Genomic DNA, 23790 nt, shown 5'->3' with positions numbered 1-23790 from the left:
ATTAATTGCCCCTGATTATTTAGCTTCTTCTTGTTTGCACCATTAGTTTTTCCTTTAAGCTTTAGTTTTGGTCGTCACCGACCCCCAAGCCTAACATCTGCAATTACTTGCTAAACAACCAGCAATCTTTACTGGTATAGATGAGGACAGTGACAATGAACTTTACTGGTAATGTTGCACATAATCTGTAAAACTTGCTAATTTATTTATGTAGTTGACCCCTTTTACAGTAACCGTCCCCTTATGCATTTAATAGAAAATATCTGTTGCATTTGTGTTAAACTACAAACTGATATTAACTAAATTCTAACCAGAGAAACTGATTTCTGGTTTCGGTTTCCATAAAATTTGACCTCCAAATTTGCTCCATGGGCTTTTAAGAACCGAACTCCTAAATGTAGGTGGGGCTTCAATGTCCTTTCACTGTCACTTCTTCTCCCTTCAGCAAACAAAACTGGCTAGCGACCAGACTGCAGCAGCTATGTAGGAGTAACCACTGAGTGGGATGTTTCTGCGCTCTGCCAGGGTGTGCCAGCACAACACTAATTAGCCCAATACACAAAACACACTACATACAATCCACACACTTGTTAGGAACCAACACAACCATTCATTACTCATCTATGTTGTGTCAGAAATAGAGTGCACAGCAGTGTGTGGGGGTTGAGAGGGGTGTGAAAAGAGAGGAAGGTAAGGGAAAAAATAATGTTCCACAGCAACGTGCAAGTCTCCTCGACAGAGAAGCCATTATGAGCTTTCCAGCTTCCCCGCATGAAGTCTAACTATCTATCCAATGTAATTTATTCATTTTCCCCGTTTCCACAGTATCTGCTGCAGGCTTGAATGACACACCTGGAGAATGAGCTGCAAAAGGTTACAAACTGATTATTAAATCATTCACTGGCAGACAACAAGCCATATGCTCTGCATCTGCATGCATGACAAGTATGGAAATGTGAGCTGTATAAATATTAACAAGCCAAAATGCACAAAGGTGTGACATTTTGAGATGTGATGGGAAAAAATGTTTGTATGTATTGTTTGTAGTGGTGTTAGCATGGATCAGAGCAGAGGAAGGTAACATGGACGGAGTTGAACTATGTCCAATCCAACAAAAAGGATCATTTCAGGACAGAATTTTTACTTAAAAAGCTTTAAAAAATGGTTTTATTGCAATTTTGATGATAACGTAAAACTACACTGAAATGATAAACAAACAAAGGAAAATCAAACACATAAAAAATGTAAGTGCTGCTGCTGGGTGAGCTAAAAAACCAAGTTAGAAAGAAGTGGGGGGGGGGGGGGGGGGGGGGGGAAACAGTGGTTATCATGGTTTCACAAACAGGTAAAAGTTTTCCAATATAACTGGGGCCAGGAGTAATGACCTCATCCAGCTCAATCCTGCCTTTAGCTTTCCACAGACCACTAATAAAAATAAACATTCCTTAAACTCGCTCCAAAGCTAATAAAGCTCAGCTTCTTTTTTTTTTTTTCTTTTATTGCAAATTCATTCTTATTCTAAGAACTGACCATACAAGCAACAAAATTGGGCAAAGAACCTTCATGGCTCACCCTGCCTCTTGCTGAGTAGCTACTGGGAGAGGCTTCGGCCCCCTTGGGACCCTGCACAGGTGTATGAGCAAGAATAGACAATGAATAGATGGATGCTAACCACCTTTTTTAAGTTTTGATGTTGACTGAGTTATGCTTGCTATTATAATGGACATTTTGCTTTCTTTGGAGCCAATTTTTTTCTTTGATGCATGTTCATGTGGTGCAAGGACAAGCTAGCTGCTGAGAGGCAATGTTACAAACAGGCTAGTTTATGTGAAATAACAAATAATGACCCAACACAAATCCCTACTGCAGCTTTACAAATTTGAGAATAGCTTGATACAGTCTTTGCACGCAGTCTGTGCTGTCCCTGAGTCTTCCTTTGCCTGTGGAAAAGCTTAGATGATAATTCCAGCTAGGCAGAGGGGTTATTTTGCTGTGAGAGGTCAGAACTCAATTTGTGCACAATTCAGCTTTCAGGAACAAAGATAAAAATATGAGCAGATTCAAAGTCTCAGTGAAAACAGCTGAAAAATCATTTAAGGGCCATAAAGAAAAAGTTTATAACATAATAATCATGTGAATTTAATTTTTCACTGAAGAATAAAATACCACCTGACATCCACCGGTTCTTACGGCATAATTCATCTTTGCTGACAGAAATCGAGTCTCTAAATATTATTTTAAGGGGAGTTTTAATGGCACATAAATCAATGATTCATAATGGCGAAAGAGTTTTCAATATGCAAATTACTATTTTAAACTGTTTCACACAGACGATAGTCCCTTTATTTTGCTTAATACTTAGTTTTAGCTCGTGAAAAATGTTTTCTTTTTTTTTCCTCATGTGAAGTTGATAAGAATAAATGCACAGAAAAAAAAAATCCTTTTTGCTGTGAATTTTTGCAGGCATAATGGAGCCGCTGGAGGAAACGGCAGAAAGAGCAGTGACTCACCATGAACAGCAGCACTCACAAATGTGAACCATTACAGGAAATCACAGGCTGTCCACAGGAAAACTGCAGTGACTGACAGCTGAGCACCTGAAGGGCAATCTTTGGTTGGTCACCTCGTGGGCTGAGTCTGGACCCTTGACACATCCTCTCCCATGGGAAACCTTGATGAAAATGCACTTCCTGTTCCACTGGCCACCGAAGTGTTGTTACTCTTGACATTCCTGGCACTTCTCATAACTCTGCTATGTCCCCATTCTTACTGGGAAGATGCACTCAGCTATTTCTTGACAAGGTGACCTGATGTGAGCCACTGGTTGTGATTTGCCTTCAAATAACCTTTTAAAAAAAAAGAGAAACAGGCCTAAAATCAGCACTTTTTGCTCAAATTTATGTGCTATGATGTAAGAAAAAAAGAGGATTACTTAAAAGTGCATCAGTCAAGGTATTTTAGGAAATTTGAATTTATTATAATTTTCTATCTTGGGCGTAAATATCAGCGTGTTTAAGAGGGGAAATATAATTTTTGTTAAAGAGCAAAATATGCTGTCCTCTGGACTTGCGGAACTATGCATGAAATCTCAAATTTGGCGTTGGTGCCAGTCCGAGCTGTAAAAATTTCTCTGGTTTTATTCATATTTTGGAGGAGGATGTGTGGGGGGGGAGATCTTTGTATTTCTTGGCTTTCATCTCGGTAAAGTCAGTCGACTTAATCATGGCAGCAGGACCCATTCCCTGCAGAGCATCAATGACTTGCTAGCCCCGATAACACGGCAGGACCCCGGCCGACTGAGGAGATGCCTGAATTAAAATCCTGCTTCCATGGAAACGGGCTTAGCTGCTCACGGTGCTGCATCACCTCTGAACTTATGCTTTTGTCTCAGGGCTGTGACAAGTGCTCTGAAATGGAGACGCAGGGTATGGTGGAAGAAAAAGAACAATAAAGCTGCATTCTTTCAGCTGTCTATTTTATAAGGCTGACAAGTATTTTTAATAAAAGAGGCCACTTCTGCTTGTGTAGAAGCCGTCAGCAGTTGATGAATAAGCTTCTGGAGACATTCAAAAGCAAAGGATCGGCACTGAGTTGATGGAAGACCTCCAATCCCATATTTACCTTTATATGTATCACTATGGGCAGCGCGTAGCTGAGCACACATAACTGTCAAAAAACTCTTCTTCTCTTGATGCTTGAAAAACCTTTAGAAATTAAGTATGTAACAAATATTCAAAGGTACACTATAAAAATAAGTTGAATAAACTTATTCTAGCCATGCATTTTCTTTATTCGCTTATTCTAATGCAGTCGCAGGAGCCTATCCCTTCAGCTAGATGAGAGAGAGAGGGCACACTTGTGACAGGCCGCCACTCCATCGTTGAACCAATACAAAGAGTCAACCATTCACACACATGCAAACTCCAAACTCCAGACAGAAAAGATAACGCTCAAAATAGGAACTTTTATGCTGTGAGGTGACACTTCTAACTGTTCAGGAGGTCTGTAGCCATGATAAACTACATCAGTACACAAACTGGAGGGCTGCACGGTGGCATGGTGGTTGGCACTGTGGCCTCATAGCAAGGTCGCTGGTTTGATCCTTGGCTAGGGAGGGGTTTGGTCAGTGGACATTCTGTGTGGAGTTGGCATGTTCTCCCCGTGTATGTGTGGGTTCTCTCTGGGTACTTCAGCTTCCTCCCACCGTCCAAAGACATGCATGATAGGTTTGTTGGTTACTCTAAATTGCCCCTAGGAGTGAGTGTGAGCATGAGTGGTTGTTTGTCTCTGTGTGGCCCTGCAATGGAGTGGCGAGCTGTCCAGGGTGTTACCCTGACTTTCACCCAAAGACAGCTGGGATAGGCTCCCGCCCCCCCCCGCAACCCTGAATTGGATTAAGCGGTTAGGATAATGAATGAATGAGTACACAAACTGTTTTTAAAGGCATGAACCCTTTCTGAGGAGTGCGTACAGGTTCATAAATGCTTTTTGAACAGCCTCATAAGTGTACTTCAAGTCCTTTGGATAGTGGAGGTTTAGAGAATATGAAAGGTGAATCTGTATCCAACCAGCAGAGTGGTGGTTACCACTGCTGCCTCATTGCAAGGTTCAGGTTCAGTGTGGAATCTGCGTGATGCATGTGTGAGAAGTCTTCTAGTTTCTCATTGTGTTGGCCCTGTGATAGACTGGTGACCTGTCCGGAGTGTACCCTATGTCTCAGCACTGCTGGGGTTGGCTCTGCAACTCTCCATTAGAATAAACAGGTATAGAAAATGGATAGATGGAACACAGACTCGCCGACTAAAGAATGATTAGCCTTGCAGCGAAAAATTGAAACTACCATTCAAAAGATTTTTCAACGTAATTTTAGTTATTTCAGCTCAAAGACACAAGAAAATCAGTATAACTGTCTTAAATATGTGATATGTACTATTTCACTTACTTTCGTTACTTATTGGCTGCCAGGGGATGTTATAACAGAGACCCCCTTACTGCCAGTATTTTCAAGCATGTTGGCTCATCTTTCAGGATGCAAAGAATATTAAGGTCTGAGGCTGCAGATATGGAGGGTCGATTTAGCCAGGTGCATGTCCTGGAGTCTTCAGGGTGCGCCCTCAGAGCATATTCGCAATGCATTCGGTGCAAGAACCCCGTAGACACCCCAGCGCACCCCAGAAACAACAAAAGACATCTTTTTGCATCTTTGGCAGGAAATGTTCTGATTCAAAAAGACATCACAAGATGTCTTTGGCAGTCAATGGGTTCATTTAGGTTCATACAACATCAGAACCCTCAAGTTGAATTTACTTTAAAAAGCTTTGCCGCTGGTCTTTTTCTTTTTTCCAGTTCACTCAACTTTTTCTAAAAACTTTTTTTTACAGTGTATGGAAACATGCAACAATGACTCCCATGGAGCCTGCTGAGTGTCTAATTTATTCAGAGCATGCAATGACTAAATCCTTTTGCTATTTCAGAAACCTTACTCACTGTAATTGAGCTCTTCAAGGCCCAAGTTCCATTGGTAATCGTCACAAGGAGAGCCAAAACAAATGCCCGCTTCTTGTTTTCTTTGTGTGTGTGCTTGTGTGTTGCTTGTGGGTTATCCACGTCTTAAGGAGTAGCTGTACTTCAGTAAATGTATTTATTGACTATAAATAACTGATCAAAAAAAAGGAACTAGGAAACCACAGATTGAACTCTGAGCTTGAAAATCTCTGAAGCATCTGGTGGGAGCATTTTCATTTGTTTTGTTATAATAACTTACAACATCATCAAAGAAACTATCAGGACTACTGAGCATAATGCTTTTATTTCAGGACAACAGCCTCCTCAGAAAGCCAAGAAAAACTCACAACTGCTTGAATAGCATCATAGGATGTCATTACTGCGGTTAAGCATCCCGACAACTGCTGATGTAAATCATCTGAAATGTGGGAAGACATAGAAGGAGGGCTGATACTGGCTCACATCAAACAACACCACGCTTTGTTGTAATTTGAGATCAGACCTAATTATAACTGACTGACTTTGATTCTGAATGTGGGCTTCTTGTTTTTGGTAATGTGAAATGTCTTGGTATTATAGCTGATCTCAACTGAATGCTTATCTGAAAGTATAACATACAGTTACTGTTAGCTACTGTTTAACTCATAACGGCAGCTACTACATTAAAAGTTGTTATTGTAGTGCCTTCAGCAGAAGCATTAAAGGATGAGGTTACATCCTTATACTAAGAGCCTGGACAGCTGTGATGACTATGATCTACATGTAGGATACAATTTCCTCCAATTCTTTTACCATAGTTTGAAAAAAGGAAACCCAAGAGTTTGAATCTTCCCTGCAGCTCATCAGTGGGGAGTCTATTTCTGCCAGCTGGTCAGCCACAGTCACACCGCGCTGTCAATAGAGAGGATGAATAGTCTTTCAGCTGAGCTGTTTTCAGGATGTGATCATGTGAGCCCCAGTATACAGGCACGTTGGTGTCCCTGCTGGTACACATAGAGTACCAACAGTGTGACAATGCACAGTCAGCACATGTGTATGTCATTTGTGTTCTTCTCCTACAAAGCACAATGTCCTTCACATACAGCATGAGATTAAACAAAACTGGCCTTAGAGCTTAGATTTTTCATCTGCCATCCTTTCAGCCTCTAGCTAACTGGGCAAAGGCCTGTAAAGGCACCACAGAGTGAACGGACAACCCACTGAAGGCCTGACATCAACCCACTCAATCAAGTCTTGACAAATTATAACAGCTCTCCTCCTTGCGCCTTCAGCCTCTCTCTATTTTTTCGTGCCTTGAGCGGCTGAAATATGACAGATCTTTCCTTTACAGTGGCTGCTTCATATTTCTGCAAATTCATATGTAACCACAGTCTTAGCCCATCTGCTTTTTCCAAGGCGTTTTTATTTTCTTGTGTTAAAAAAAGGCCCTGACAAACTGGGATGAAAAAGCAGCGCTCACTTTAGTCCTTTTTTTCCAATGAAACAGCTGACTTTAAGGAGGGAAAATGTCATGTGAAATGGAACTTTTCAAGCAGCCGTGATGTAAAAAGACGCATGAAAAAAAGCTGCATTCCTATTGAGCATATAAATAAGCAGAGTACACCATAAAAGCAAACTGAAAACAGTTTTAACATTGCACAATATGAGAACTATTACTACGTGTAGCTGTGTAGCTGTGTACCTGTGTACCTATGTACCTGTTCCTCTCAACTTCCATTATTTATTATATTTTTGACCAATAAGATGTTAATGCACCATTCCTCTTCTGGTATAATTGCTTGCATGCTTGTTTTGACTTGATATGGAAGAAATTCAGTGATCCTTATAGAACTGAACCAAAACCCGCCTGCTGTAAATCATCTGTGGATTTATGTCGGAGGACTTATGAAACAAAATCGCAGCTTTAACAAAAGGGAAGCTTCTGATCATGGAGAAAAAGTGTAACCTGTTTACTCTTCGGTATATATCTGAATTGCCTCGCCTGTCACGAATGGACTCCAGCTGTGTCTTCAAAAGCTGCGCTAAGCCCATGCAGTATTGACGGTGACCTCAGAGAGGTGGGTGAATCACCAACACTATATGGTTCTTTACAGGAAAAACTACCAGACTGAGGCCTGGATTGTACTAGGAGAGTCAATCCCAAGCTTTTGTCCTTTAAGCTTCTTAGCATTTTCAGCTGTACAGTTCCACCCACTTGGCTCAGCTTTTCCAGGTCAACCACCAGTTCAGTACTTACACCTTTTAGTAAAGAAAAATTTTAAAAAGTAAAAAACACCCTTTAACCCATATAACACACCTTCATCCTCCATTTACCTGCAATCTAAACTGAAGCTTTTCAGATGAAGTTTTACCAATGTCCGACTGTAGGGCAGAAACATGGAAGCAGACATCGAGGAGATAACAGCTAAACTTGCACAGTAACGCTTACATTTTCCACCCGTCTTCAGCTGATAATTACTTTTTTCCCCCTTCAAACTGCAGTTACTGGCTGATTTTCAGGAAATACCCAAAGCACTGAACAGCCCAGGCAGTGGTGAGAAATGTCCTTATCTGTGCACTGTACTGTGTCAGATTTATTCTGTTATTTCATTAAAATTTCTGAAGTAGAAAGGTTAAAAACTGAAGCATATTACGCAATCAACACAGTTTTTCTTTTTAATCGCTTTACTCACGTTCAAAATATATATCATAAGTATTGGATATTTTAGCAATCCATTAAACATTATATATATAAATAATCACACCAGAAATGAGAGTAAATTTAATCACAATCTGACCTAAAACTATCATATAAACCTCTTTATAAGCCAGTTGACTGGATTTGCAGTGACAGCTTTTAGTTAGGTTTAGCAGGGTGGAACGTCCTTTAGCTATTAAAAAAATATCCTGAAATAAAAACAAAACTATTGAAAACACAAAAAAAGTGGAGCTTACCTCAGCCGCTGGGATGCCTTCAGGTGGGCGACACTGCAGTAACACCTCCTGTTCGAGTAACACTTCCTTGCCAAGAGGTTCCTGGTCAAAAGTCTTCCTTAGATCTACAGGAAACGGACAAAATGGTCACCACTATTACAATACATCTTACTGACAGTCGGCTGTTATGACGTATTATCAGGTATAATTAAAATGAAATAGTAGGTCAAAGGTTAATCATTAATATTATCCAAGTGCTGTTCTGAAAAAGTCTGAACTGTACATGCTGCACTACGGAATAAACTCAAAAGGGTGATTTACTTGTTGGTCTGTATCATCTTCCACTCAAGTCTATCATGAAATAGAAGAAAGTCAAATATGGAAAGGCAATCATTTGCCAGCCACAGCAAGAACAACTTTTTCTTTAAAAAGTCCTGATGGAGTAATGCTGTGGAGCTGACAGGCTGGGATTATTGAGGATGCTGCGCTGCACTGGAAACTGAAAGCCCTTCAGAAGTATATAATGCCGCATGAACTAAGACAGGAGCTGTAAGCATCACAAAAGAGGAGAGGAACTAATGAGGAGGAACTGCCCTACTTTTTAAAGGACCGAAACTTCAAATCTGCCAATAATCTACAATCATTCATTGAAACGCTGCAGACTGTGCAGAGACAAACGGTTTTCCTTACAATTCTCCATCTGAGCTGATTTCTGTTGTTTCATTAGAAAAGAAACATGTGACATTTGATAAATAGTGTTAAAAGAAACATATGATCATTCCTGGTTATGCAGGCAAGCGTAGCTGAAGGGAAGTCAAAACTAAAGTCCTTTTTATTAAAGCTTAAAAACAAAATGGGTTCATTATTTGGCTTTTGTGTTTACAATTAACTTTATTTATGGAAACCAACAAGAGACCCTAAAAGCATGGAGGAGGAGCAGTGATGTCAGAGTTGATGAGAACTGTACAAAATTCTCTTGAGACTAAAGACTCTTGGGCAGGATGTGAAATAGTATCTATTATATCACATTTCAGAAATGCTCTCCAGTGTCTGGGAGGTTGTGGATGAATAGATATTAAATGAAGACAGCATGAGCATCTTGGAAGAGTCATATGTCAGACATACTTTAGATAGATTTTTATTTGCTTGATTTGCTTTTACATTATATTTAAATAAACTTATATTGCTGTTTCTGTCTCAACCTTTTCACTGAGGAAACTGTGTTGACATTAAAGAAAACTGGACCATGCCAGACTCCGAAAGCACACCACAATATAGTTATTTTGTTCTTCATTTTTGTTGTTTGAGAAAAAAAACAATCTTACAATAACTGAGGGCCCTTGTCCTTGTTCTAGTTAAACCTGAAAACACATGTGTTTTCCAGGGAATAAATTATGATTCCACAAATTTATTCCCTGGAAAACATTCTCTTTCTCTTACAGTTGCTCAAAGGATAGGCGTTGAATTGAAAGCAATTTCTTCAGTGAAAAGTTCAGAAGTATGACAAGAGGAACATATTCTTTGAGACAAGTTAGAATAGAGGATAGAATGTGTTCCAAGGACACAGATATTGTGTTTTTCTAGAACAAAAAGAAAAATTAAAGGAATTTTCACCAAATAAAAAGTGGCAAAAGTTCAAAACGCATGTTGTTATTTTGGGGAGATGGATGTTGCTCACACTGCTTCCAAAAGACAAAAGAAGATGCAAACTCAGAATGACAGGTGAGGAGGCAATTCAGTCACACATTCTCATATACTGTGATACACTCTGATTTACTGCATATGCTCCATGGTGAAATCTAATAAATTAAATCTGATTTCTCAGCATAAAGGTGTTACAGAGTATGCAAGTCTTCATGGGTACTGACGTGGCTGCTGCAGCGGGCAGTAAGTCAGCGTGCCGCTCCGTAGTTAAAAGTGAGCAATACAATCTGGCAGCAACTTAGAGGGAATAATGTTAAGGGACTGCTTTGATTTGAGCTTTAAATATATTGCCATAAAACCTCGGTAAAAATCCAGGCACATGATATGCAGAAAGAAAAGTGTCAACCATGTTGTTGCTCAAAACTACGGAAGACTATTAGGGCCACTGAATAAAAAATAATTAATTCTGTGAAAAAAGTCTAAATTCTGACTTTTTTTTTCTCAAAATTCAGACTTTAATCTCAGAAGTGAAACAACAACTTAAGACAACAAGTTTAACCGGGTTTTCAGTAGCTGTGTTCCCATTCCATTCTTTCGCAAAATGAAAGCAACATTTGTCAGTTTTGAAAAAAAACAAAAAAACAATTGCGATTTGCAGGTGTTTCCATTGAGCTGTGTAAAGCATGGAAGCCGCAGTTTAGAATTGTCAGAATTGCTGCTTATGCAAGGCAGCTACGCAGCGTTATTTTGTGCAGTGTGGCTACTCAGAATTCTATCTTTGATCTCAGAATTCTGGGATTAAAGTCAAAATTCACAGAATTTTTTTTTCTTTAGTGGCCCAAATACTCTTTTGAACAAAATTGCCGTTTCAAATTGTTTCTGTTTTTAATCCCGACCTTGTCAGTGACATAACTATCAAGATAACAGATCACTACACATATAAATACACAATTATTAGGAAAAGTCAACGTTTGTTCATTTATATGTATAATACTTACATGTATAATTGCTTTCATCAGGATTTGCCATCTTTTTGCACTGCCCCATGAGAGACTACAGTGAGTTTTTTCTACCATATAGTTTGGATGTGTGCTTTAAGTTATGCTTCTCAAACCAGAGTTTCTCTTTTCCTTACTGCTTATAGCCCTAAACACTGTGGTACACTGGAGGGTGTGGGACCAGCTGAGTCCACATTCCTGTGGGAGTCCCACCATACTCTCCACAGCCCACAGAAAGATACACATATGACAACCATTACCTTAAGTGGATGTGTTTGGTTACTTGTCATGCTAAATTACACTAGCTTCACACTTCAGAAAAGGGTTTCCTCCTCACTTGGAAATCGTTAGTTCCTGGTGCAAACAGATTAGAAATGACAGCGAACATGTACAGAGTCTGATTTTTAATCATTAGACCAGTCACTTGCATCCCAGCTGAGGTTTTACCTATGTTGTAAAATTAGGCCGCAAACAGACAAGAAAATCAATTTCAAGCCCTCTCAGAACAATTACATTCCTGCAGTCCCTCGAAAAGCATCTGTGTTAATTTGATACATTTTATTTGATGCTTGCACACATCCTTCTATAGTTTACTTTGGTAAACAAACGCTGCTTCCAAACAGGGAAAGTCGATTAAAACAGTTTTGTGGATGTTACATTAAGAGAAAGTGATAAGACAGACTTAACACGTTCTCTCTTCCTCTCAACCCCGCCTTGAAATACTTTTAGTTGGACAAGCATTTTTTTTTGTCCAACTGAAAGCTCTTTCTTCAACGCAGCAACCTCATCGCTCGCCAAGTCGGCCGTGACTTACCGTCTGATTAAACTGTATGTGTTTAGATGATGGGCGAGGTGAGGAAAACAACCCTGGTTTCCATTAGCCTAACGGGATCGACTCTGGCTCTGACAAGAAGCCTGCCTGGAGAGAAAGCCCAGTAGAGAAGCTAATCCATTCAGGAGAAGCTAATGGGAGGGGAAGAGGGGTCCACTGTGATTTGAGGCATAGGTTCATGCTGGCAGGCCGCTCATCATGGGTGATTATAGGAGGTGGAGCAGCAGGAGCAGGCTCAGTGGGTGACTGAGAGGCATGACTAAGATTCACCAAGCAAGTATAATAGCAGTAGTAAAAAGATCAGCTGCAAGATTTTTAAAATAAAAAGCGAAAACATTAAATCCTGGAGGATGTAAAATGGTGGAGAAAATGGTGGCAAACTGAAGGACAGAGAGTTAGATGGTAGTTTTATAAAGCTACAAAAATAGTGAAATGAATGACACTAAATTAAGATTAAGAGAGATGTGTATTTGATTGTTAAGTGTGCTTAAATTGAGTATGTTTAGGTGAAAGCTGTGGATATTGACTTTTTACTGTGCCATCTGCTGCACTGCAGAAGGAAGATAAAATCATTATGACAGTTTCATGGAGTTCCAAGCCAAACATTCAGCTCAAGTCTCCCATCCAGCAGCATTAGCATTATATTTTAACAAAATGTTTCAAGCAAGTGGGTGTTTTCTTTTTATCAAGTTGCCATAAAAAGAAAAAGAAAGCAAACTCTGATCAGTCATGTTTGTCACAATTTCTTAAACCTGACTGACGGGTGATGGGAAGTGGAAAAACGTAGCTGATTCTACAAAAAGAACCCCCTCCAGGTGATTTTATATATTTATATAAATATATATGTCAAAAACTCTGACAAAAATGCATAAAGGCTTGAGTTACGCAATATTCGTTGTCTTGCAAAAATGTCTCCTTGATGTTGCAACTATACTTAAACAACCCTGCTTTTTGCATCAATTCTTCTGGGGTTTCATTACTTCTCAGAGTCTTATTGGAACATCCTTTGGGGAAACAGTAAAAAATGAGCTCGAACTTCAGAGCCAGCGCAGAATGTTTCTCATTACTTGGAAACAATTGCGTTGTGCTTTTCAGCAGGAGGACAAACACACAGACAGAGAACAAATGAGGGCCATGCAGGGAAAAAAATAGGGAACATCGGCATAAACATATGCCATACAGCCTCTTCACTGTGTGTAAACACTGTTTCCGCTGGGTTTTTTTTTTTCCTCTCCGTGCTTCTGCTCCAGGTTTAAACTGTGCCTAAGGAAACCACTTCAGATTCCACAGGCTTTATACGAACTCGAGTTCAAAGGGACACTTGAGTCCCATGTTACTAAAACTCTTTTTCACAACTATCTGTGAAATCTGTGATGATACACAACTCAGTCTGTAAGATGCATTAACTTGGCGGCTGAGTGGTTTAGTTTACAGAGGAAGACAAAGATGACGAAGAAGATAACAAACCGAGTCTGTCCGAAGAGAAAGATAAATTGGGCAGGGAGGGATACTCACAAGCAATGCGGACATGAGCTTTGCGACTCTTGGTGGTCCCAGCAGAACTCCAGGCCACACACTGACACCAGAAGTCCTCTGGTCCAAACAACTCCTCCACCTGCTGCCGAGTGATCTCTATGCTGGCCTCTCGCACAACCAGGCCTGTGAAGAATGACAGAGAGGATGGGAGAATGGGGGTGAGGAGGGGGAAAAAGAAGAACAGTGAAGGAGAACTGCAGGAAGTGTATAACCACAGATGGATGGCGAGTGAAAACTAAAACAGTAAGAAATGAAAATCAGTTGACATCAAACATGCTAATTCATGGAAAGTGTACGTCAGTCTGGCCTGATTCTAAAGCCTGAGTACTGAGCTGTTTAGGTTTGAGCCCTGTGGGGGAGGATTCTCAGCGTCATGGCTAACACAATCCTGTTTGCTAACTCCTCTGATTACTGCTCATTTGGGTGCCAGGGCCCAAACAAACAAATCTTCCCCAGAACAAATGCCTCTACCCACAGCTGCCACTCTGCAGAAGATTATTCTGCTCTCATAGTGTGTACATCCGTGTTTGTCCACATTTGTTTATGTGTGCGAGTGTGTGAATTATGTACTTATGTATATAGCATTCAATATGGAAACATTCACTGCAAAGCAGTGACTTCCATGCAATATTTTACCTATTACAGTGAGAAACCTCTTATCTTTTTAGACAATTTATATATTCCTGATTTTTTTAATGAAATTTAAAAAACAGAACAACATTAAGACGAATAAATGTGTCAGAGATCTAGTATCTGATTCTAACAGGCGGATCTGCAATTAAAAGCCAAAGTTCCCTGAAGCTGCAGCTGTTGGACTCCAGAACATATCGAATTTTGCACAGATTCATCACTGAAACTCATATTCAGACATCCAGAAAAAGAACTGCAGGTTTCTTACAAAAGAGCATTCATGCTGTGAATGCGCCATCCCACCTCCTCCACCAAAAGCTTTATGAGCTTTAGATATGGGGAGTCGAGCTGCATGTTGGAAAAAAGTCAAGCTGATGTCATTTTCCTGGAACTGTCATGCTCATGTACCTGATCAGCAGTGATGTGAAAGTGGACTGTGGCATTCAAATCATTCCCAGTTGCTACTGAAAGGCCTTTTGTGTGCTTCCCAAACGTTTGTCGCAACATTACACCGCCATCACCAACCTCAGCTGTAACCACAATGTTGATAGTGCACCAAAACAGAGACTCTTTCACAAATCACCGGTTTTTATTCCAATCAGATTTGTTCTGTCATTAATCATCCAGTTTTGATGATGATTTACTCTGGAAAACTAGAGTTTGCTGCAGCTGTAGCAAATCCAGTTTAGTGCTGACAGATTTATTTCTGTTATGTGCTAGCTGTGCATGGTTACTGTCATAATAGCCTTTTGTGAAAGTCAGTAAGATCTGGACATATGCACAAGGAATCCTTTGGTGCAAGAGCTGGGATGACCCACTGTGACTGTTAAATGCCACAAAATGTGTAAAACAGCTTTGGGTCATTTGATTATTCAGTTTCTTGTAACACATTCAAAAGGCAAAAATACATAAAAAGTTTTATTATGTTTTTAGTATCTCTTCTGAACACATAATTTTTTTGGGGGTAATTTAAAGTCAATGTCTTGAAGAAAGACTAACTAAAAGGGGTGGATAGAGTGGATGCTAATTCAGACGAGGGGCATTTGTGGAATTTATGGTTAAGTTGCTAAAAAGCAAAAACCTCCCGTGCAAATGCAAATAGTTTAACTAGCTAATTTTATTTTTAGTGTTCCTTATGTAAATAGGTACAAAATAAGTTACTGATACTTTAGTTTCCTTCAGTTGTGCTTGGTATGTGTTTATTAATCAAAATGTCCACAACTGCATTGGTAAAGAAATAATGTTTTATCAAGTTAAATGTATCGTAGGTGTGTCTTTACAACCCTGGTCAGCACAGACCAGTATCTAATTCCACCAATTATGTCCTTTCTCCTTGTGTTTTTACGCTTCATTAATCAAGGAACTACTTAAGATGCAAGGTGCATATTTAAATTTTCACAAGCACTCCTTCATGTTGCTCATTTCTTTTTAACTGAGCTTACCTAGGAGATGCCAAATGTGTTTATGTGACATCATTATCACGTACTGCCTGGGAATGGTGTCATAGATCATTGACTCATCAGTGTTCCAGTGTGCATTCAATCAGTAATTTAATCTTTTCCTGCCATCTAATTCATTACAAAGCGATTCACTGCTAAATGAACTACAGACAAGATGGGCTAATTTAGGGCACGACGTGAACCTCAGTCAGTAATCCAACTCAGGTTCACAGGTTTGTGCAAAAATAAGTGAATCAAAGTAGATTAAATTACATCACACATTCCCACTTGGATTAAAATTGTAGATGCCTCTGTGAATCACACTATAGGTTTTCTATGGTAGGCGCTGGAAATGAAAAATGCAACGAGAATGGGGGGTTAAAGTAATGAACGTGCCATTTTATTTCAGGTTCAGTGAATTAACACAGCCTTCTTGTTCCGTGACACACACCAGGCACAGTGACATCCCACACACCAGCTTAGCCCTCATGTAAAATTTACACAGTGTGCCGACAGGCAGAGAAGCTCATCTGTTGTGTCACCATTTGCCTCTGCTTTATACAGTATGTGTTTTTCTACATCCATGTGCTACAGTAGCATAGAGGAGCGAGAACTGTATGCCAATGTGCCTAATACGATGTTTTGTACATCTGTGAAAGTCAAGGATGGATGTGAAGTTGAGGACGTATCATGCAGCGAGAAGTAAGAGGAAAATCAATGTTGGAGACAAGTACATTCTCGGAATTCTCCGGACTGAAATATGCGCCGTCTTTTTTTCATTATAGTGATTGATTGCACGTCTGTTGTTAGAATAAATCCTCCAGCATAAGAAACTGCTGGCAAATAACTATCAAGTAACTTTAAGAGTCATTCATGACTTCATGGCTTTTACTAAACCTGGATTAAACTCTTCCTGGTGTATTGCATTTCAAACACATCAGAGGGATCACTCTGCCAGGAAAAGCGGAACTCTAAATTCAAGCTGTGGCTGATCTCATACTGTGACTTCATATATTTGCTCTGCTTAGCAGCTCTTATGCTATACAATGTGACGATAACGCAACAGAATATGAAAAGACTGCTGAATTTATAATCGAAGTTGCAAATTGAATATGAATAACATCGAGGCCAAAGATTAAGGTCTGTACTTCTCATCTGTCACTGTGGCCATTAGCCTGAGAAATTTTTCTACACTATGTCCCATTCATAGCTGGCTGACATAGGGAGCTTCATTTGAGATGATTCATTATTAATGTGGTTATTAATGTGTGGTAGCCTCGCTCCCTGATGTTAACCCTGACTAGGATTATTGATCAGACCAGTCAGGAGGAAGAGGAGGCATTGGTCATTGAAGATGAGCTGGAGGAGGAGGGAGGAGTAAGTGCTCTGATTATCAGTCCAGATGAAGAGTACTCCAGTTTGATCTTCTTACTCATATCTCAGCGAAAATGACAAGTTGTCTCTGGTGTATTTTGCACTAGGTGCTTATAATTAATTTGCTGCTCATTTTCTCAGATCAATGCTCATTTTGCTCACAAGAGACTGTAACCTGCTCTCAACACTGCAAGGTAAATATCACAGCATTCAGGAGACAACAGGGTGACAGTGTAAAGATAAATCATCTCTGTGAGGAAGACCTTTAAAATATGTATTTTGCCCCCCCTCTCAGTTTTGAAACAGAGCAGATCTTCGGCGACGTGTTCAGAAAGAGAACCTTCCTTATTGTGAACTTTGACAACACAGGTCTGTTTCACACAGATGCAATAATAACCAGTTTAGTCAACTTATTGTAATTATTTCTTTTCCATTTTACTCACAAAACTTTTCATCCCATTTCATTGTGTTGTATTTTAGTGTAACTGACTGATGCTTAAAAGAAAATGAGCAATTATTATTATTTTCTTTATATATGTTTTTTCTTGGTTTAAACATTAATGTTCTATTAAACAACTTATCAATGTTAGTTTTATAACTTACGCATTTAGTTTAAAATGATGGTGTGCCCTGTGTGCTTCACATGTCATGCATTGAAAGCCTGGTACATGTACCTGAGTGTCGTCTCTTAAACACAGAGAGGAAAGCTGATGCGAGTATCTTCAAGATGCATGTAGCGAATCAAGTTCCTGATTGCATGGCAACAACTGATGACGCACTGCTTTCTTTGCTTTTAGCTTGTATGTTGCTTTTAATGGTTCATGGTTGTGTCATAGAGTCCTAAGATTTAAGGGCTCTTAGATTAAATCGAACATTGAATCAAACCATATCCAGTGCAGCATTTTTACTTTTACTAAAAAGTCAAAGAGTTCTGTCCTTACAAGCCCAGCGCAATGTTTCAGCAGACAGCTGTAGTACATCAAACAAAAAGCTTAAGGCCTAACTGTAAAGAGGTGATTTAAAGCAAATAATAATACTACAGATAGCTTTAATCTAAAAAAAAAAAAAAAAAAAAAGTTTCTCGGGAAGGTTGTATTAAATATTTATAAACATTTACAACAATTACCACGGTATCTGTGAATTAAGGCCGTTCAGCTCTTCTCATTTCTGTTGTTTGTTCAAGGCAAAGCCGATGCATCATCAATGTGCCATTATATTCTCTTTGCAAGGTGCATGCAGAATATCTGTGTGTGTGCACAAGCGTGGAGATAGAGGTCAAAGTTGATGTGTCTCTGAGCGAAGAGCGGAGGCAGTCATAAAGCAGAATCGACATATGTGAGGGAGCTTGCAAGGAGAACAAATCACTATAAATACCAATACTGTTGTGACTCAGCTTATTCTGCAATGCCGCTGTGATCTTAGAAAGCACACAACGATATGGCAATAAGCCATGTCTACTGAAGAGAATTATCATCTTGTATCTCTTCAAGTAATCACAATGACTCTGCATCTGTTTACTAATAATTCTGTCTTATGAATGACTTTAGGACTACTCAGATGTTTCCCTAATGGTGTATAGCAATCTAAACATCTGTGTGCTGCACATACTTTTCATGTAGGAATGAAAAAAATCTGGATAAATACGTGGTGGATGAAGCCAGAAGCCTAACTGAACACCTGCAGTTCAGCGACTCAGTCTGTGTTATTTGCATAAGCTCATCAGTTCTCCCCAACATACGTATTAGCAAGATGCAGAAAGAAGATAAGAGAGAAGTGGAAAACTAAGGAGGGGAGAGATCCAATTTCTTTTAGCTGCATTATTATTGATATTGACCAGGCTGGCTGGTTTCTAACGGTGTTCCTTTTCTGTCAACCTGGGGAAATCAGAGCAGAATGGAGTGGGTTGAGAGCAAATACTCACATCCAAAGAGATCTTCAGATGTGCGTTTTGTGCGTGTTGTAAAGCAAAAATGAATGAATATCTGTGCTGTAAATAGCCTGTGGATATGACTATGTAGAGCGGGTGCTTGTGTGATATGTGGGTTGTTTTCCTTGTTGATGCTTTTAGCGCAAAACCTCCTGACACAAAGGCTAAGAGCCACTGCTACCTTCTCCCTCTTCTCTGTCACAAGCACACCGTGAAACAAGCTCAGATTTGTGTTTTCCTCTAAAGCACGCTGGGTCACATTGAAATGATTTCAGGTTTGGGTGTCTGTGTTTTGTTTTTATTCTTTAATACTCCTTAGAAATATGTATTTGCTGCATAAATCTATGTGTCTGCTTTTGTTTGTTGTACCAGTGCTGCTACACTCTGCATGCGCTGGCTGTTATCTTGAATTATGTATTTTGTCATATAGGTCAGAACTAACAGCACTTGAGAGGTATGTTTTTGTTGCATACCTTCACAAAAAAAAAAAAAAAAAAAAAAAAAGCTCTCTAGCCCTTGAAGTGTGTGTATGAGTGTGCTTACAAACCTAAACACTCACATTTAAGTAAAGGAGCAGCTGTCAGTGTGTGTCTCTGAGCCTGCAGATGAGTAGGGCAAAACAGTGGAATGAAAAGGGTAAATGCGATGTGATTGGTACCTGTAGGCGATAGAAAGAGTTCAATTTCCAATACAGGAGCTGAATGCAGCCAATCAGTACTGGGCTGTTGTGTGTAATGGTTTTGGTGCCTTCAGGCGCTGAGTTCTGCACAAAACTACTCAACTGGAGCTTCACTACCTTCCCTTCCTCTAGATGTCTAAAACCAAGTGCATGAGCAAACTTAAAGACACACATCAAAGTAATGGTAGCACTAATACACTAAGCTCTTCTGCAGATGATGCAACTAGATGCAAATAAAGTAGACTGTGAGATGTTTAATAGATCGGGCATTTTTGTGTTCAGTCATATAATAGTTGAATGTCAGTCTCTGGGCGTGTGTATAACTCTCAGGTGGTTGGAGGATGATTTGATTATGATCAGAAAGTGCTGATCATGATGTAGCCAATCAGTGAAATGACGCCTAAAATGCAAACTGTACAAGCCCCAAAGTCGTACCAAATGACTTGCAGAAGCCAGAGTTGCTGTGCAGAAGGTGGAGCGCCAGACTTCAGGGCTTTGACTCATCTCAGGCAACACAGATGACAGAAAATTAGCAATTTCCTTTGTTCTGTTTATAAGATTTTCTGAAAATTTCATCAAAATCTGACCATCACTTCTTGAGTTGCTAAGAGACAAAGCTATGCGGTGGATTACATGACTTCCGCTTTGGCAGACTTAACAAGCTCTGTTTGTAACAGTAGGGTCAAATATACTCCATGTCTAAGGTCCTGGGTCACAACCTCTTAGTCAGCTGGAGTTTCTCTGTCTCCATATGTCTGCATGGCTTTTCTCCAAGGGGCTTTGGCTTCTTAAAAGCAAGAACATACATGTTAGATTAATATGTGGTTCAAAATAACTCATGAGCATGCTTTATTTTCCTCCCTTAGTGGCTATCTTGTGTTGAACTGATGACCTTTCCACTGCCTGGCCCAATGTCAGCTAAGATAGGCTACAGGCCCGCTGTGGCTTTTTACAGTTATAGTTAATGGATGGATGCATGGGAGGGGTGTTTTAGTTCCCAGAAGCCTTTGCTCTGGTTGATTTCCAGGTGTATTAAAACAAATACTAACACATTGTATTCAGCAGGTTTTCTAAACTGCAGCTGAAAGTTGACTGTTTTGTAACTGCATATTTTACTTACCAGAGTTCTCGTCAACCCTCTCCTCCACGGTGTGCTCCTTCTGATGAACCCACTCGCTGTTGCACTTGAAGTATATCTGGGTGGCAGGTGTGGCTTTGCAGTACAGGTTAACCGGCTTGTTCTTCACAATGTAGGCCTCCTCTGGTTCCATCAAAAACACGGGCAGCGGCTCCGGGGGGTCTGAAGGGAACGTTTCTGGCAGCTCACCGAGGCCAATGAAGTCATCGTCAACTGTGAAGAAGAAAATAGCGTCAAGATGGAAGGAGGAGGAAGGACAGATTTAAAAGTAAAGATGAAAGAAATGGAAGAGCGGCTAAAAACCCCAGAAAGGATGAGTTGGAAGAGGAAGGAAAGCAGGCAAGAGACACTGGGACTGTATTATAACCACAGTCTTTGGATGGGATTATCCGTTCACACAGCACACAGTGAAATCCCTATCATTTGATATTTTGGAATGTTTACACAAGTGTATTTTGGAGCACAGGAAATTCTGGGATTCCTCTCAGGCAATAAGGCAGCCTGGATTTACAGAAACCAGCCGTTGCTTGGTCAAACCACAATCAGCTAGTGCTGAGCAATAACCAAGTCCTAAGTTGACTCTGAGGACCTAAACTTGTACAGTGTTCTTCTCTTGTCTCCTATTTTCTTTCCTTTTTTTTTGTCATTCTTCCTTATGCACACAAACACCAGCTCACGCAGACACAAACGCATGCACACACACATACAGCAGATCTAATGACCTAAGGCTCTTGGCCCAGTTTGTGCCATTCCTCGGATACTTCTGCAGTAGACAGATACGCTTCCCTGTAATTACAACTCCCTTTCATCTCCGTGTCTTAAATCACATACACACAACTCCCTGTGTATGTGCGCACACACAAACATGAACAAAGCTCACAGTGGCACAAATGCACATGCATGCCCACAAGTGAGCACGGCTAACTTTCTAACTCTTTGAAGAAAGAAGGATGAAGCCTATTCGCCACCCCATTTGTCACCTCCAGAACTGTTCTATTCTTACCATCGAACCGGTAGACATCAATTATTCACAAGTGTGAAATAAAGAAGGCAGGGTAATAGAGACAGAGACACAGTGGGAAACAGAAGGTGAGAGAGAGGAAAGGGGAAAAAGGGAGAGATGGTGAAAGTAACTCAGCCAGACAGACATGGATTGATACATCGAAACGTAGATGAGCAGACAGACGGAAACGTAGCGCAGGACAGAACCAGAAAGGCAGACTATTCAGATAACAAAAGAGTTTATCAGCCCATCAGTAATTCTCCTATGTCCTATCTATCTGCTTCTCTGGCCTGCATGGACTCGCTGGAGCCTTGTTGTCTGACAGAGGTTGCCTCGTGAACGCTTGGGGAGCACTAAATAATATCTCATCCGCGCAGATATCTTCCAGCGATGTCTCTCTAATGCCATCTCTCTCTCTCTCTACCTGCCATGGATTAAAGTTGATTGCTAGGAAATGATAGCACAAAAGGAGCCACACAGAAAATGACCAATAATGGGGGAAGTTTTTTTTTTAATTTTTTTTTTTTTTTTTTTATGTGATGCAGGTGAACGCTTGTTATAGCTGAGTGATTGCTTCCAATCAAAAAAGTCTAAACTTGTTCCAATTGGTTGCTGGTTTCTCACTTTCTGACCACTCATTATGACCTCTTGTGTTGAAGACAAGAACCAAGCTAGAGCTGTCCTGATCACCTTTATCTTTTGCCGTGTAAACGATGAATAATATTTCCATTTTCTCTTCTATTAGAGCTTTCTGTAGGTGATGACTCTATCATGTGGAGGTCTGTTTCAGCAGACCTTGGCTTTCACTGCTCTTCTGTGTTCCACAGTCCTTGGTCCACCCACAAATTCAGCCAAGGGGACCCTGACCCAGAAACAAGCAAAGAGAGCCAAAGAAACTCATTAACGATTGTGTTAGCCTTCTTTCACCCTCCATTCCCATTATCTCTCCATCTCTCCCTCCCTCCTGGCTCCGTCGCTCCGTCGAACTGTGAGCCGGTGAGATCTGAGGCGGCCATGAAAGCGTGGCTCCCTTATAAACAGAGAGGCGCGTGCATCATCTGCTAACACACACACACACACACACACACACACACACACACACTGCATGAGAACTGCTGTGCAAAAAAAAAAAAAAAAATCGCTCACAGACATTCAAATTCATCAACTTCCTCAGCGCGAGAAATAATAAATTCAAGTGAATGGAACTAGCCCTGCAGTAAAATATCAGCCTAGAAATGAAAAAAGGAACCACATGACAAAAATGAAAGAGCCTGACTCTTACCGATCATACCCCCCACCCCCTGCCAACCACAACACCCAGTGTTTCTGCACCTCCCTCATCACTCCCTGGTGAAAAGAATCCTGAAAGCAACAAAAAGCTCAAAGAAAATTTTTACTTTTTTCTGCTCCCTGCTCCCAAAGCCACCAATTGTTTGCAATTTAGAGGTTTACATTTAGCTATTTTCAAGTTGGTGCAATCTTTTGTGAATTCAGTACACAGTTTCCCTCTCCTATCGAGTGCACTGCTACCAATGTTGCCATAATGCTACCAATCAAATATACATTGTGAAACACTTTCCCTTTCATTTTTATTGCCATATCTCTTTTAAAAGAAACATTAATGTGGCATGTTTGATATGCAGCATGGACTTTTCCCAAGCATTTGTATAAACTGATTTGAATCAGGACATTTTTGCACTGCCTCCATGTAGATTGTTTAAGATTTCATGAAATATGTCCTTCCAGCACTTTTATTCAAATTATATTTTGCTTTGTAATTGGGTTAAGCTTTCCCAATTCATAATGTAAGTCTTATTAGTGAATATTTTAAACCTCAAATTGATTAATAGTTCCAAACCTCAACTATGAAAGGTTTCACAGATGAATGGGATATGAGATATTCACTCAAATATAAGATCAAATTTGCCGTCCTGCACTGTCAATTCATCATGCAGTTAGAAAGAAAAGATCACATTTAAAAGGAAGGATGAAAATTGTGTCGAAAATGAGCTATTAGGTGGAGCCTTGGCTATCAGTCCCTTTGGCTTGAGTTGACTCCAAAGGCTGATTATGTTTTGAGCATATCAAGGTCAGAACATTGGCACACAACATGCTGCAGCACAAACCCTCAGATGACATTAAGCACATGAATCTGAACCGAACATGCACAAA

At 40.1% G+C, this 23790-nt stretch overlaps 1 protein-coding gene across 1 annotated transcript in view; it reads right to left on the bottom strand.

The window, feature by feature from the left end:
• The window catches only part of unc5cb (unc-5 netrin receptor Cb), a gene marked incomplete at its 3' end in the record, with an annotated part of 121433 nt that overhangs the window by 31414 nt on the left and 66229 nt on the right, over positions 1-23790 (bottom strand). Inside the window, exons 2-4 of the mRNA XM_079256607.1 lie at positions 20598-20828; positions 13408-13551; positions 8440-8543 (exon numbers count right to left, since the gene is read on the bottom strand). Of these exons, the coding sequence (XP_079112733.1) occupies positions 8440-8543; positions 13408-13551; positions 20598-20828 (479 nt within the window). The remainder of the gene's footprint in view (positions 1-8439; positions 8544-13407; positions 13552-20597; positions 20829-23790) is intronic.

This window comes from Telmatherina bonti (genome assembly GCF_933228915.1).
Source record: "Telmatherina bonti genome assembly, chromosome: 17".
NCBI classification, from domain to species: Eukaryota; Metazoa; Chordata; class Actinopteri; order Atheriniformes; family Telmatherinidae; genus Telmatherina; species Telmatherina bonti.
Note: the sequence above shows the minus strand (reverse complement) of the source record. Positions and strands in the feature narration are given on the sequence as shown.